At 47.5% G+C, this 16,071-nt stretch overlaps 1 protein-coding gene across 1 annotated transcript in view; it reads left to right on the top strand.

The window, feature by feature from the left end:
• Positions 1-3,795: 3,795 nt before the first annotated feature.
• Positions 3,796-16,071, top strand: part of LOC147707021 (adhesion G protein-coupled receptor F3-like) — a 239,009-nt gene continuing 226,733 nt past the window's right edge. The window contains exons 1-2 of the mRNA XM_086925615.1: positions 3,796-3,832; positions 3,911-4,087. Of these exons, the coding sequence (XP_086781741.1) occupies positions 3,796-3,832; positions 3,911-4,087 (214 nt within the window). The remainder of the gene's footprint in view (positions 3,833-3,910; positions 4,088-16,071) is intronic.

Raw genomic sequence — 16,071 nt, 5'->3', positions numbered from 1 at the left:
GTTATTCACGCCTACTGCTTGCCGCAAAATCGGCATTACTCTTATTGAGCAAACGGTATGGATTATCAACAGTTGTGCGTGTCATTGGTTCAGACAAAAACCCTTACGCATGTAGCGAATAGGATTGTGTCTAAACCATCTTTACAGCTAAAAGATGTTATGCATATCTGTGTTGTACTCGCAGCGAATCCGCACTAGTAAACCGCCATCTTGTGAGTATCATGTATACCATTCAAACACATGTTTTTCTTTTACCTCCGTATATCGGCATATAAAAATCACAAGGTGGACTAAAACACCTGCTGGTATTTACTTCATCCAAAACAATAACTTGTCTTTTGCTATCTTGCCGTGGATCGGCATGAGTCCCTCTTTAGTCTTTGCACTATTGTAATCAAAAAATCAATTTTATACTCTTGAATCTCATTTATAATTGCACATCTCAGGGAATTAACATTGAGCAATGTCAATTTGTCAGAGGTCATACGTTTTCTTTTTAAGTTTCCGATGCTATGATCCCTTAGAATCTCACATGCTTTAAAGATTAAATTCAAGTTGCACCACAGTAATGCTGTTTAAAAGATTTTTTTGCTACATTCTCGTGTTACCAATTTCATGATTATATTGCACTTTCTCCTTTATACCAATTTCTCAATATTATGACCCAATGTGAGATGCCAATTCTTCCTCACTGTTTAATCCTTTAGGAAATGTTGTCATTAGGTCTATAATATAACGTGACTCTAGCCTTGTCAATTTTCGTGGCCTGTCACCACCACTAATGTTTGCAGGTATGCAATCAAGTCCAAAGTATTGCAACTGATTTCGATTGCTACCATGTTTTTTATAGAAATGACGTGCCTTGGGATAGGCAATGTCATTTTTGTCTATGGCCCTTAGATGTTCTAGTACTCTAATTTTCAATTGGTGAATAGTGCTACCAATATAGCGTAGCCCACACAAGCATTTTAGACAATATACAGCAAATGTGGTGCTGCAGGTCAAGAATTTGTTTATTTGCTTGGTCATCCCTACTTCTGATATATTATAAGATAGGACCCTTCTACTATTTGCACAGGCTTTACACCTACTACAAGGGTGGACGCCTTTCATATCCTTCAAAGTACCTTTTTTCTGTGGCACTTTATCTAAATGACTTTTCACTAACATATCTCTTAATGATCTTGCCTTTTTAAAAGTAATAAGGGGATGTATCGGAATGTCCTCACGGCTGTGCCAATTTTTCTTCAGCATCCAATTCAGATAATTGGCTTCTGCTGAATAGGGGGTAACCATCTGGAATTTCCCCTTCATTGTGCTGTCTTTCTCTCTGATCTTATTTTTCATCAGATTTGTTCTGGGTATCCCTCTCACTTTATTTAGTATATATATATATCTGTCTACATATAATTTGTAATACAAATGTAGGATAAGACATGCACCGTTCAGTAAACCACAAATTGAATAGATGAAAAGTTGTTGCGTGCAAACCAGGGCTTCGCTGTCTGGACAAATCAGCATTGAGATAAACACAAAGTAGCAATCTCCCGGTGGGAGTTGTCCCCCAGTGCACTACGTTATGTAATACCCGTAGGTATGATAAAGTTCAAACAGACACCAAGTTCATTCCAAATTAATTTGTAATTGTAGTATTCATTTTTTCATTAACTGATATTCTTACTTGATTATCTAACTGCTGACGTATATTACGATTGTTATTCATTGCACATCATGCTCCTTAAAATCATGGAGATTATCTGACCTTTATTGGAAACACACTGTTTATACTTTAAATATGCACAGAAGATATCATCCCTGAAAACAGTCCGTTTTTATTTGTTTACAGACTTAACCCCTGATGAAGGGCTGGACAAGCCCGAAATGCATAGGGATGTAGAAAGAAAAATTGTGGATGTATTTACTGACGTTTGAGGAATACTTGTACCACATGGAAGAGAAAATGAATTTGTAATGAAAAAATGAATACTACAATTACAAATTAATTTGGAATGAACTTGGTGTCTGTTTGAACTTTATCATACCTACGGGTATTACATAACGCAGTGCAATGGGGGACAACTCCCACCGGGAGATTGCTACTTTGTACATATAATTTGTCCCAACTGTTCCATACTCCGTTTGACAGACGAAAGCATAGAAAAGACTTTACTCTAAATTAGATTAATTACCAATAGGTCCCTGACTGTGTGTATCTTACAAGGTCAAAATGAATTTCATTTATTGTCTACAATGCTGCTGGATATGCCTTTCATGAAATCAGCTTGGTATGGTAACATGATGAATTCATTAACCTAATCAGTGCTTGTGTCACCTTCAAAAGTGATATCTGTTTTTAATTGGTTGTGGTGAAAGGGAGGGTTTTCCCTTTAAATTGACACTCTGCACAATACTCTATGACCCGGTAGAATGCGCAAGCGGAAACGCATAGGTCACTTTTCTGTTTGTATGCAACCTTGCACTTTGCTTGTTATGGCCCCTTTAGGAATGGAGGCTGTGTGAACTTTGAAAAAAATAAAACGAGTTACCTCATCACAAAGGATTTGGTGGTGCTGTTCTTCTGCTCGCCCTCGAGACGCGTATTGGTGGGCGGTGTGCATGGAGGTGAAAATGGAAATATATATATATATGTACACACACACACACACACACACATATATATATAGTTTAATCTAGTTGTTGGCTTGCTTATGCGAGACTGAAATTGGCCTATCTATCTGTCTCTATCTATATTCATAAATCTATACTGACAATGAGAGAACAAATAGACAGGTGAATATATCTACATATGCATATGTATTTATTCAATGGAAAATTCACAGGTTATGGGTAAGTTATAGTTAGGAATTTCTATTTATTCTCTTTATACAAACGCAACTTAAAATATACAAACATTAGAAATACTAAAGTTATATTTGTAACTTAAATGTACATTTTACGCACCTCCTTCAATTTAATATAAATTGCATCCTTCAAACACAGTCTTGTCAGACCACACTCCACACTAAATTAACTATAAATCAGCCCTTCTCCATGCTTTCATTAAACGTTTGCATATACATTACATATGACATTTGAAATTATAGCATTAATAACAATACTCATGACATCTGAAATGAAACTATTTCAGTGAACACACTGCATGGCAAAATGGCGTGTTATAGTTAATATAGTAATGTAATATGGTCAGTGAGGTGACAAGACTTTATACAGAGGTGTGTGACAAATTAAATTGAAGGTGGTGAGTAATTTATACATTTCGGTTATAACTATTACTTAAGTAGTAATAGTTAGGGAAACGATTTAGATTTTTGCACATATTTTTCAAGCCCTTTGCGGAGAACTGCACTTTTTTTGGGTTAGCCAGGTCATTTCTAGGTCTTACAACGGGGGACTCCATAGATTTTTTTGTAAAGAATTAAATATGTGAAAAATTGAACATGCACTGTAATATACTATATTTGTAAAATATGGTGTGGTACAGTGTATTGTAAATTTTTTTACATATTTATTATTTTTATTTTTTTAAGGTAGGAAGTTCGTGTAACATTTCTGCCAAATACCAGCTGTTGTTCTTTGTCACTTTTATGAATTATAGAATAGATAGGAGGCCTATAACATAGTCAAATAGGTCCTAATTCACAGCTTTTTATATATATTTTTAATCTGGTTTAAGGACCCACATAATTTCACCAATGTCCTAGTTTTAGCTTGTTACATTAGTCATATGAAATGTAAAAACCTTTTTTACAAAATTTTAGATATATGTCATTAAAGATGGTTTTCAGTAGAACATACATTCTAAATAATAGAGGTATACTGCGCCTATTTTGACAACTTTTTTCTATGGAATATTTTATTAACTTAACAGTACAGTATTTTGTTTGTTTAGAATGTAATGTTACGGATACCTACAAGGCATGTGTATGCAACAATGGATATGCCTGGAACATCTCAGTGTGCTTCTTCTTTCCAACTTGCAACGACTCTGCACCCTGTGACTGTGTTGTCGTCACCGATGAGGACATTCCTTTTTGCGAGGAACCTTTTTCCGGCCCTTCGAGCATAGGTGGGTATAATATGTAAGTTCTTTTTATGGTATACTCTTTGGCTGCAGAACTCGAAGCAGCACAGAATTCTGCCATGTTTTCAAAGTAAAGTTTCAGACAGTTTGTTGGATGATTCTTATTGTTTCTTATGGAGAAAGTAGTGTTTGCACATAGGTGGGTCCAATACATCGAAAAGACAACAGTGCCATAGTCTGAAAATCAAGGCATGACAGTGATGGAAACCTTTAGGTTCCTAGTACTGAATGCTTTGTATCTTCAAAGAGATTTTGGTAATATGTGAGTTAATAGTTCTTACTCCCCAAAACTACTCTCAAAGAATGCTTCATGAATCAGACCTGCCTATTGAGGTGTAACTCATCTCTAAGACAAAAGTAAGACTGCATCTACTCATAGGAAAATCTTTGTGAATCATGCCCTCAGATCTATACATGGTGGCACCAGAAATCATTTCTGTTGTGAAAATACTTTCAATATTCTAGGGATTACTTTAATTGTGCGACATCCTTTCAAATACTAGACAATTAGAACACTGTTTCTCAGGGATTCATTCACATAAAAAACTTAAATTCTTCTTGTATATGGTATGATATATCTAATATACCCCATGAAGTAATGAAATCACAACTTCTCATCTCGCTATGGTTATTTTAAGCATTGAAGGTATATTGTAAATGAAGAAGGAATAGTCAGGAGACTATCATAAAACAAGAGCATTGGTTTGTATTTATACGATCAACCATATAATCTTATTGCTTGACAATTTATTCTGTAGAGTCTAGTGCTGATGGTGCTGTGTACACGTAGTGAATGATAGGGTGAATAATGTTTGTCAAGTAGCGCCCAAGTTCAATCTTTTGTGGAATCAAAAACAGTGAACAATAGTTCTTTTAAAAAGCTTTGTTTTTCTGGAGTTTTCTGTAGATTGACTGAAGTTTGTTAAAATAGTTGATGTCTCAACCCTAGTGACAATTAATCTATGGGTTTTATCAGGACAAAAACGACAGGGGGCCTTTCATGCTGCACCCTGCATCAAAGGATACTTTTTGAATCAGTTAAAATGTTCCTACCTAGTTAAAAAATATTTTGCCTATCCTTTGTATTAACTCACTTAACCCCTTCGCTGCTGATGACGAGCTCAGCTCGTCATCAGCCACGGGTGGCGTGTGCTGATGACGAGCTGAGCTCGTCATGTAACGCGGAAAACGGAAAACAGCCGCACAGCGCAAAAATCACTGCAGCAGCGATGCGGTTAATATAAAATAAACCAAACTCAATGTTAGGCTAACCATTTACAAAGAGATGCATTGAAAAAGTGACAAGTGGTGGGCTTTAGAAAAGTGTCACCCAGTGTCAATGGATAATAAAGTCAGGGATAACCTTCTAATATGTGTCTTTTTGCTGTAATGTACATCGAAAGGTTTGAAAGCCAATAATTGCAAAAAGCAAATAGCATATTAAAGACAATCCATATCAATACAAAGTGGTCTTACATAAAGTTTCAAAACCAATAAATATTCAATTAGTGATCTTAAAATGGCATCCATAATTGAGGTCCCTCAGGATCCTGATGCAGATATTTCATCAAAAAGTTTAAGAATTGTAGATAGTACATCAACTCTATTGTATACAATATCCTTTAGAAGCTAAACTTTTTGCCAATCTTCTAAATTGTCAAAAAAAGGAGAAAAATGAGATAATGTGCCATTAGTAGGAGGTTTTTTCTAGTCAGAGAAACACTATAATCAGAAATAGTGTAGTGATGCCACAAAAACGTGAAAAGGGAGACATATAAAGGTGACAATCTCATCATCCCAACACACACCCGAACCGTAAGTGAGAAGATGAGTCAAAAATCGTGGAAAACAAGAGAAGAACAAATAGTGAAAACCCCGTCGTGAATAAGTAAATACATAAATTACGACGCGAAAAAAAAGGAAGGAAAGATTATTTTAAACGTATAAGTCCGCTCACCATATGACTAAAAAAGTATGTAATGGAATTCTAAGAGGTGTGCCTTAATCCGTTCTCAGTATCCACTCTTTTGCTAAAAGCAGAAGGTGAAACAATGTATTGTCAGCACATAAGTATGACCCTCCTAAATAGTCATGGACAAACATCATTGAAATAATCCAAACAAAGGGCCCCAAAGTACAGGGTTCCATTACGTATAAATGGACCATAATATACAGTTGTCACTGGCTAATGGGTTGCCCTGGAAGAAAGAACTGAGGAAATTGATGTGGGCCCACAGGACTACTCCTCACGCTGTCACTTATGGTCTCTCCTTTTGTTTCACTGAAGGGAAGGGAACCTGAAAGGAAGGAGAATCTGGGTTGGTTGGTTGCCAAGGATCGTGTGTGGGTGGATCACAAAGCTATAAAAGTGGGTGTTACTGTAAAACAGAAGTGTGTGAAAGAGTACTATAATATGAGGAAAGTGTGAAGGAATCCCATATTGAGGTGGGTGATTGGGTTGTCACAATGAAAAGTGGGATATTCGCAAAAGGAGATAGTAAATTCTCCAGCCCACAGGAGGTTGTTGAAGTGAAGCGTAATGTGGTCATTTTGGAAAATGGGACAGTGTGGACAGTAGGAAATGTCTGCATGGTTACCGAACATTTAAGGTAGAGAACCTGGATGGGAAATCTTTTTGTTCTATCACTTATATTATTTGAGCTTTATTCATGTTATGGGGTGAGTTCACAGTCATACTACTTTGAAAGCTGTCAGGATTATTCATTGTTTTTGTATTCTTTTCTTTGCTTTTTGTTTGTTCAGAAGGGAAAAGATGTATAGTGTTAATGAAGTACGGTTGTGGTGTAGTCCTGGACTAAAATGTCCAGGTGGAGCTTAGAAAGTCATGGCATGTAATGTTCTGTGTGAGGTTTCAGTATTGATTTGACATCATGAGGCACACAGCTATAACTGCTGAGGACATCAACTAAGAATAAACTCCACTGGTCAAAAAACTGGAGTGATGTCTTTACTGCAGTGTGTTAATAAATGTTGAGTTCAGAGAGCCGAAACTCCATTTTTCTGTCTTGTCCCTATTGCAAGTTGTGAGAAGTTGACCTGGCATATGCTGTCCAATATTCTAGTGGGCACCTTGCACCAGTCCAAATGACCCCTTATTGATTGTAGGTTAAAGACAACCTTTATAGAAAGCTATCCCAGTGGTAGCTGTAGAGCGCAGCCTTCAGGCTAAGTCTTGAGGAATGTAATGTAGCTTGTTTTACCAGTCTATAATCTTGTGAATGACCAAATGAAAGGAGAACCACACCAGGTATATATATAAAATATATCTATTTCTTCTTAACATATCCCTCTAGTCCTTTTATGAGGCTAGAAGCAAAAGAACATTCAGTAAACTTAATAACACAGAGTAAATTAGCACAATATACGTTGAGCCCTAGGGGCGTACCAAACCATATATTAAGAAAGTGGTAGAAGAACAACAACTAGCATAGATAAAAGGCCTAGAGCCTGTAGAACCGCTGGGGCCACCAGGATCCACCCAAGGTAGTGACACTGGAGACGTGTGCAGTGTCTAAACACAGCCATGAATCACCATTAACTTCTATGGGGAAAGTCATGGTTGGAAATGTAAAGAAAAAGGACACTTAGAGGAGGAATTTCTGAAAACCCCTTTAGACTTGAGGGGTTCTAGAGCCAACACCCACGGGAGCACCAGAGTACTCGAGTTACCTCACCCAGGAAAGCCGGGTGCATAGGTATCTTTTAGTGTCGGGTTTCGTCATCATTTTCAATAGCGATCTGCTGCAAAGTGCTGCTGCTGAAGAAGTGGCCACGTCTAAAGCAACCAGGGAAGCCCAAGGAAAATCAGAATGGCCTTCGTGGGGACCCACCAGTGGATGTACCAGGGATCGCAAAGGAGCCTCAAGCGGAATGCGAGAAGTGGGCTCACGGAAGTGTAGGCCCACAATCTTCAGTGCAGATGGTGCTTGGGGCTTAGGCTACAAGAAACCCAAAGCACAACTTCAGGAAAGGTCAGGAAATTGATGGACTACCAAATCTGCACGGTGCCCAGGGGTTCTGGTTCCACATAACTCGTGAGGGCTGCTGGTCTCAGCTTTGCTGTAAACTCGGGTCAGCCTTCAAGAAGTCATGAAATCCTCTTTTTGGGATGCAACTACTTCAGAGTTCAGAAGGACCTTCAGAGATGCAGACCGGCAAATGCTTTGTTGGTGCCTGCTTGAGCAGGGGAGTCACTCCTTGACCCCAAGGGAGATTCTTCCGTTCTCTAGTCTTTAGTAGAGTGTTGAACTTCCAGGATTCAGTTTCAGAGTTTCATCCAGGTGTAATCTAAAATACTGTTGTCAGGGGTTCCTTACTTATACTAAGAAAAGGGGCTGGACATACTCTGGTGACCCACCTATGGAAGTGTCTGGAAAGAGGTGTGGCTACACCCATTTCCTTTGTCCATTTTCATGCCAGAGCAGGGACTGGTAGCCCCTGCAACCGGTTTGAACTGGACTATGCACAGGGACACCAAATGTGCCCCCAGTGCAGACTTCAAAGCACTCTCAGAGTGCACCCACACAACCCCAATACATTAAAGCCTGTTTGGGAGGTGGTTACACCTCCCTGTGACAGGAAACCTATTGTCAAAGCCTCCCCTGCCATAGTTTCATTCAGCGGCAGGAGGCCTGGCTTGTGTCTGTGGCTGCAGCATCCATTTTGTGATGCCAGGGCTCTTTCAAGGGCTGCCGATCCATCCCGGCGCCCCAGCCGCCGCAGGGCCGCCCGCCTCGATCGCCGATCCAGCCCGGCGCCCCAGCCGCCGCAGGGCCAGCCGCCTGGATTTTCGCGCCGGTTTTTGACACGACCCCGCCCCCCCGCCTGCCGATAGGCCCACGCGCTCCCCGCCTCCCGCCTGACCCGCCCTCCCGGATCCCTTCTTAAGGGGACCCCGACCCCAGACTTGCAGCGACCACTGTGCCCTCGGCCTGGTTGCCCCCTCGCTCCCCGCCTGCTGCCTGCCTCTTACCTGCTGCCTGCCTGCCTGCTGCCGATCCATCCCGGCGCCCCAGCCGCCGCAGGGCCGCCCGCCTCGATCGCCGATCCAGCCCGGCGCCCCAGCCGCCGCAGGGCCGGCCGCCTGGATTTTCGCGCCGGTTTTTGACGCGACCACGCCCCCCGCCTGCCGATAGGCCCACGCGCTCCCCGCCTCCCGCCTGACCCGCCATCCCGGATCCCTTCTTAAGGGGACCCCGACCCCAGACTTGCAGCGACCACTGTGCCCTCGGCCTGGTTGCCCCCTCGCTCCCCGCCTGCTGCCTGCCTCTTACCTGCTGCCTGCCTGCCTGCTGCCGATCCATCCCGGCGCCCCAGCCGCCGCAGGGCCGCCCGCCTCGATCGCCGATCCAGCCCGGCGCCCCAGCCGCCGCAGGGCCGGCCGCCTGGATTTTCGCGCATTTTTTGACGCGACCCCGCCCCCCCGCCTGCCGATAGGCCCACGCGCTCCCCGCCTCCCGCCTGACCCACCCTCCCGGATCCCTTCTTAAGGGGACCCCGACCCCAGACTTGCAGCGACCACTGTGCCCTCGGCCTGGTTGCCCCCTCGCTCCCCGCCTGCTGCCTGCCTCTTACCTGCTGCCTGCCTGCCTGCTGCCGATCCATCCCGGCGCCCCAGCCGCCGCAGGGCCGCCCGCCTCGATCGCCGATCCAGCCCGGCGTCCCAGCCGCCGCAGGGCCGGCCGCCTGGATTTTCGCGCCGGTTTTTGAAGCGACCCCGCCCCCCGCCTGCCGATAGGCCCACGCGCTCCCCGCCTCCCGCCTGACCCGCCCTCCCGGATCCCTTCTTAAGGGGACCCCGACCCCAGACTTGCAGCGACCACTGTGCCCTCGGCCATGTTGCCCCCTCGCTCCCCGCCTGCTGCCTGCCTCTTACCTGCTGCCTGCCTGCCTGCTGCCGATCCATCCCGGCGCCCCAGCCGCCGCAGGGCCGCCCGCCTCGATCGCCGATCCAGCCCGGCGCCCCAGCCGCCGCAGGGCCGGCCGCCTGGATTTTCGCGCCGGTTTTTGACGCGACCCCGCCCCCCCGCCTGCCGATAGGCCCACGCGCTCTCCGCCTCCCGCCTGACCCGCCCTCCCGGATCCCTTCTTATGATGCCCCCTCAGCGACCGCGCAGCGACCGCGCAGCGGACGCGCGCAGCGGGAGCGCCGACTGAGCGCCGAAGGTGCGCCAAAGGTAAGCCCGTCTGCGCCCGTCCGCGCCTGGACCGCGCCCAGTGCCAGGACCCCTGGCCCCCGCAGATCCCAGCCCACCCGCCGGACGTACGACGCCGCCACCCTCATCGCACTCAACGACGGACGAGTCCCGGGATGCTACCGTGCCACCCCGAGGCGCTCCCACGGACCCTTCTGCTGCACCGCCTGCAAGTTCACCTGCATCCGGACCTGCCTCGCACCAGCACCCGCCAAGACGAACACCAGCAGCAACCACCTCAAGTGCATCCTGCTCAACACCCGCTCAGTCCACAGACACGCCATCGAACTCTGGAACCTCATCGACACCACAGCTCCTGACGTTGCCTTCCTCACGGAGACCTGGATGAACGCCTCTTCAGCGCCCGACATCGCCATCGCCATCCCAGAGGGCTACAAGATCACCCGGAGGGACCGCACCGCCAACCAGATGGGAGGAGGCATCGCCATCATCCACAGGGACACCATCCGCATCACGACCTACACCGACGACATCCTGACTACCGCCGAACACCTACACTTCCAGATCCACACCGACCCGAAGACCACCCTCAGAGGCACCCTGATCTACCGACCCCCGGGACCACGCACACAATTCAGCGAGGACATCGCCGACTTCGTCAGCCCGCATGCCCTCCCCTCCGCTGACTACATCCTCCTGGGGGACCTCAACTTCCACCTGGAGAACAACAACGACCGCAACACCACCACCCTGCTCGACAACCTCGCCAACCTCGGACTCAAGCAGCTGGTGACCACCCCCACCCACCTCGCCGGACACACACTCTACGCCGTCTTCTCATCCAGCAAAGACATCGCCTTCAGCCACGCCACAGGACTCCACTGGACGGACCACAGCTGCGTCCACTTCACCTTCAGAAGAACGACGATCCACCACCACCAGCAACAGGTCGCCCGCAGAAACTGGAGCAAGATCACAGTCGACCAGCTCTCCGCTTCCCTGAGCCAGCACCCTCCCGCCAGCTCAGCGGACCCCAGCCAGGCCGCCGACAACCTCACAAAGTGGATCAGCAACTGCGCAGACGAACTCGCCCCACTGAAGACCCCGCCCAGCAGACCCGGCAGCAAGAAGGCCCCATGGTTCACCGACGAACTCAAGAGCTCCAAGAAGAACTGACGAGCCCTCGAGAAAGCCTGGAGAAGGGAACCAACACCGGACAACATGACCACCCTCAAGCTTGCCACCCGGAAGCACCACCGGCTGATCCGCGACACCAAGAAAACTGCATTCAAGGACCGACTGGACAACAACGCACACAACTGCAAGGAACTCTTCAACATCGTGAAAGAGCTCTCCAACCCCAACGCCGGAAACAACGACATCACCCCATCGCAAGAACTCTGCAACTCCCTCGCCTCCTACTTCCACAACAAGATCTCGGACATACACAACAGCTTCAACACCCAACCGACGAACGCCACGTCCGACTCAACCGAACCACCGCCTCCCACCACCACCCTCCGCGCCTGGACTCCTATCAGCACCGAAGACACCGTCCGCATGATGAACTCCATCCACTCCGGATCTCCGACCGACCCCTGCCCTCACCACGTCTTCAACAAGGCCGACGCTGTCATCGCACCCCACCTGCGGGACATCATCAACACCTCATTCGACACCGCCACCTTCCCTGAGAGCTGGAAGCACGCTGATCTCAGCGCTCTACTCAAGAAACCAACAGCGGACCCCACCGAACTCAAGAATTACCGCCCCATCTCGCTCCTCCCGTTTCTAGCCAAAGTGATCGAGAAGACCATCAACAAGCAACTGGCCACCTTCCTCGAGACGAACGGATCCCTCGACCCCTCACAGTCTGGCTTCCGAGCCAACCACAGCACCGAGACCGCCCTCATCGCTGCCACCAATGACATCCGAACCCTGATGGATAACGGAGAAACAGCAGCCCTCATCCTCCTAGACCTCTCCGCGGCCTTCAACACCGTCTGCCACCGCTCCCTAGTGCAGCGCCTCTACAACGTCGGAATCCAGGAGAAGGCACTGGAATGGATCATCTCCTTCCTCGACGGAAGAACCCAGAGAGTCCGCCTACCACCGTACAAATCAAAGGCCACCGAAGTCATCTGCGGCGTACCCCAAGGATCCTCGCTGAGCCCAACCCTCTTCAACGTCTACATGAGCCCCCTCGCGGCCATCGCACGCCAACACAACCTGAACATCATCTCCTACGCCGACGATACCCAGCTGATCCTCTCCCTAACCAACGACCCCGCCGCCGCCAGAGCCAACCTTCACGAAGGAATGAAAGAAGTAGCCAAGTGGATGTCGACCAGCCGCCTGAAGCTGAACTCGGACAAGACGGAAGTCCTCATCCTGGGATCCTCGCCCTCCGCCTGGGACGACTCCTGGTGGCCCCCCGCCCTGGGAACTGCACCCAAACCGACAGACCACGCACGCAACCAGGGCTTCATCCTGGGCTTCTCCCTCTCCATGACCAAGCAAGTCAACGCAGCCTCCTCGTCGTGCTTCAACATCCTGCGCATGCTACGGAAAATCTTCCGGTGGATCCCCACCGAGACCAGGAAGACTGTCACCCAGGCCCTCGTCACCAGCCGACTGGACTACGGCAACGCCCTCTACGCCGGAACCACCACCAAGCTCCAGAAGAGACTCCAACGGATCCAGAACGCCTCAGCCAGACTCATCCTCGACATCCCACGACACAGCCACATCTCCGGACACCTAAGAGACCTGCACTGGCTCCCGGTCAACAAGAGAATCACCTTCCGTCTCCTCACCCACGCACACAAAGCCCTACACGATCAAGGCCCGAGCTACCTCAACAACCACATCAACTTCTACGCTCCCAAACGACACCTCCGATCAGCCAGTCACGCCCTTGCATCCGAAGAACGACAACAGGAGGAAGGTCCTTCTCCTACCTGGCCGCCAAGACCTGGAACTCCCTCCCTCCCGACCTGCGCCTGACCCAAGACCACCTCGCCTTCAGGAAGAAGCTCAAGACCTGGCTGTTCGGGCAGTAGCAGCACCCCCCCCTCCCCCCCCCTAGCGCCTTGAGACCCTCCAGGTAAGTAGAGCGCTTTATAAATGTCTATGATTGATTGATTTTAAACTATTACCGGTTAGACCAGTGTGTACATCTCTCTCCCTCTAGAAGGATGGAATTCTACCAGCGCCGCTAGGATTAGCGGGGGGTAGGATTCCACACTGTTTGACACCAAACATGACATGTTTCCATGCATCCATTCCAAAGTTAGCGTTTACCGCGAGGTTATAATGCACTTAAGAGTATATGGTCTGGCTGCATCACAGAACAGCCTCAGAGAATAGGCTGCGAAAGCTGCAGAGGGACCCAGCTCATGCATGGGCACCCTCTCACACAAAACCAAGCACGCTGCCTTCAGGATTGATAAGGCCTGCCATCGGAGTGACTGATAGGTTTATATGTGTCAGTGATTAAAGGTAGATATAGGTAACCTATATCTTAGTAAGGGGTGCATGCACAACCTTACTCAGGCTGCAGTAGCAGTCCTATGGTTTCATTTTGGAAGGCTTCCCCTGGGTGGCATAATACATGCTTCAGCCCCTGGTAGGCCTCTGGGGTACCTATGCCCTTAGTACCTAGTGTACCATATCCCAGGGACTCACTAGGGGACCCCAGTAACCAAGCTGGAGTGTACCTAAAGTACATGCAATCAATTTAGAGAGGAAGCAGCTAGGCTGGGGTCCTGGATAGCAGGACACCAGCCAGACTAAAGTAAAAAAAACAGTGAAACACCAGCAAAAAGTGGGGGTAAACAGTGTAAGCAGATCCTACTCGCCTACACAAGGCACAAATGTTACAATCCAACCCCAATGATAAGCCTATGTAAGAGATAGCCTTTCAATAGTGAAAAACAAATTACACAGTATTTCACTATCAGGACATGTCAAACACACCCGTACATGTCTTACCTGGCTTTCACATACACTGCACCCTGCCCATGGGGGTACACTGGGACAACCTTAGGGGTGCCTTACATGTAAGGAAAGGGAAGGTTTGGGCCTGGAAAGTGGGTGGACTTGCCAGGACAACATGGCTGTTTACAACTGCATGCACATACACTACAGAGGTAGGCCTGAGGCCCTTTCACAGGGCTACTCATGTGGGTGGCACAACCAGTACTGCAAGCCCACTAGTAGCATTTGATTTGCAGGCCCCAGCGCACTGTGCACTTTACTATGGACTTAATAGCAAATCAAATATGCCAATCATGGATAACTAATCATATCATGATTTATACTGAGAGCATATGTACTTTAGTACTGATCACCAGTATCCTATAGCCAACAAAAACAGGGTCAGAAAAATAGGAGGCGAAAGGCATAAAGTTTGGGGATAAACCTGGCAAAAGGGCCAGAACTAATAATGATGCTACAGAGACAGGGCTTGCCAACATTGCTGCTTTCTGTTAGTCAGTTAGAAACACATTTTTGGAGCTAAATATGTACCCGTAGAAATCCTCTTCTTTTGCAACTCATCCACGTACACTAAACCAGATTTCAACACAAAAAGAAAGCCACATGTCTTTTCTAGAAGTAAGTCTGGAAAGCTGCAACTGGCACTGATTTCCAGGTATACATATTTTGGCAGTTTTTTCAAAACCTTCTTTCAATAGCCACCGCAACTCTCCTCTGTGAAACAGTCCTTCCCTTAAATAACATCAATGTGTCAGGGAAGTCCGTGTGAGTATTAGAGGTATGCAACTTTTAAATATGGCGCAGCTTGGCTGGTGTTGTGCTTCATTGAGTCTGCAGACCTGTACTGGTCCATTGGCTGGATTGGCCTTTACTATAAAACGCCAATAGTGATGTTTCAACAAACACATGATTTTGAAGCCGACAAGCTAACTGATAGACATCTTGAAACCTGGAAAACACTTTCAGGTGGGGCCCCAGACAGGCTAGGAGGCTCAGGCTGCTGGCTGGCATCCCAGCCTTTGGGGCCTGGACCACCCAGGCAAAAGCCATGGTTACTCTCGCCCACCTCTCACTGGGAATTACAGGAACTTTTATTTCTGCAGAAGCCCGAAACAACTCCCTGACTCAATGTCACCCTGCTCCCTTTCAAGCTATGTGGCCCTACCTGGGAGCCCTGGTCTGTGGGGACCAGACCTGTTGTGCAAAAGTCATGGATTCACCAGCCTGTCACTGGATATTATTGGAATTGGTCAGTCTGCAGGATCCCACCTTGCCCAGGTCAAGCTAGGTGACCCTGCTGGGTGTCTGAGTCTTCGTAGAGGTTTTGTCTCTTCTCCATATACCAGCAGGGCACAGGAGTTCTCCCTGGTCTGCAGCAAATCTGACCTGGCTAGTGACTGATGCCCCAGTGCATGGGTTGAGGGTACCCTGAACGGTACCTACTAGGAGGTACTTACTAGGGGCTCAGGAGTCTTGGCATGGGGAGCTAAGGTGGGTTATGCCAACAGTCAAGCATCCTTTCCCCATGGTCATACATAGACAGCCTTTGTTCTTTATCTGTTAAGTCCACACAAAGTGGGGAATTACTGAACGCAGTGGAGACACAAGTCAGAGTTGGCCATACTGGGTCAGCCTTAGGGTCATCTTTTCAGCAAGTCGGTGGCCAGATGGCCCAGGTCAGTCAGCGAATAGATGTCCTAGTTTGACCTGGTAACGAATTGGCCCAGGCCAACATACTGACCAGATGGTCTGTGCTGACCTAGTGACCGGAGTGCCCAGTCCCCTGACAGCCCA

The sequence above is a fragment of the Lissotriton vulgaris genome, chromosome 6 (assembly GCF_964263255.1).
Source record: "Lissotriton vulgaris chromosome 6, aLisVul1.2, whole genome shotgun sequence".
NCBI lineage: Eukaryota > Metazoa > Chordata > Amphibia > Caudata > Salamandridae > Lissotriton > Lissotriton vulgaris.
Note: the sequence above shows the minus strand (reverse complement) of the source record. Positions and strands in the feature narration are given on the sequence as shown.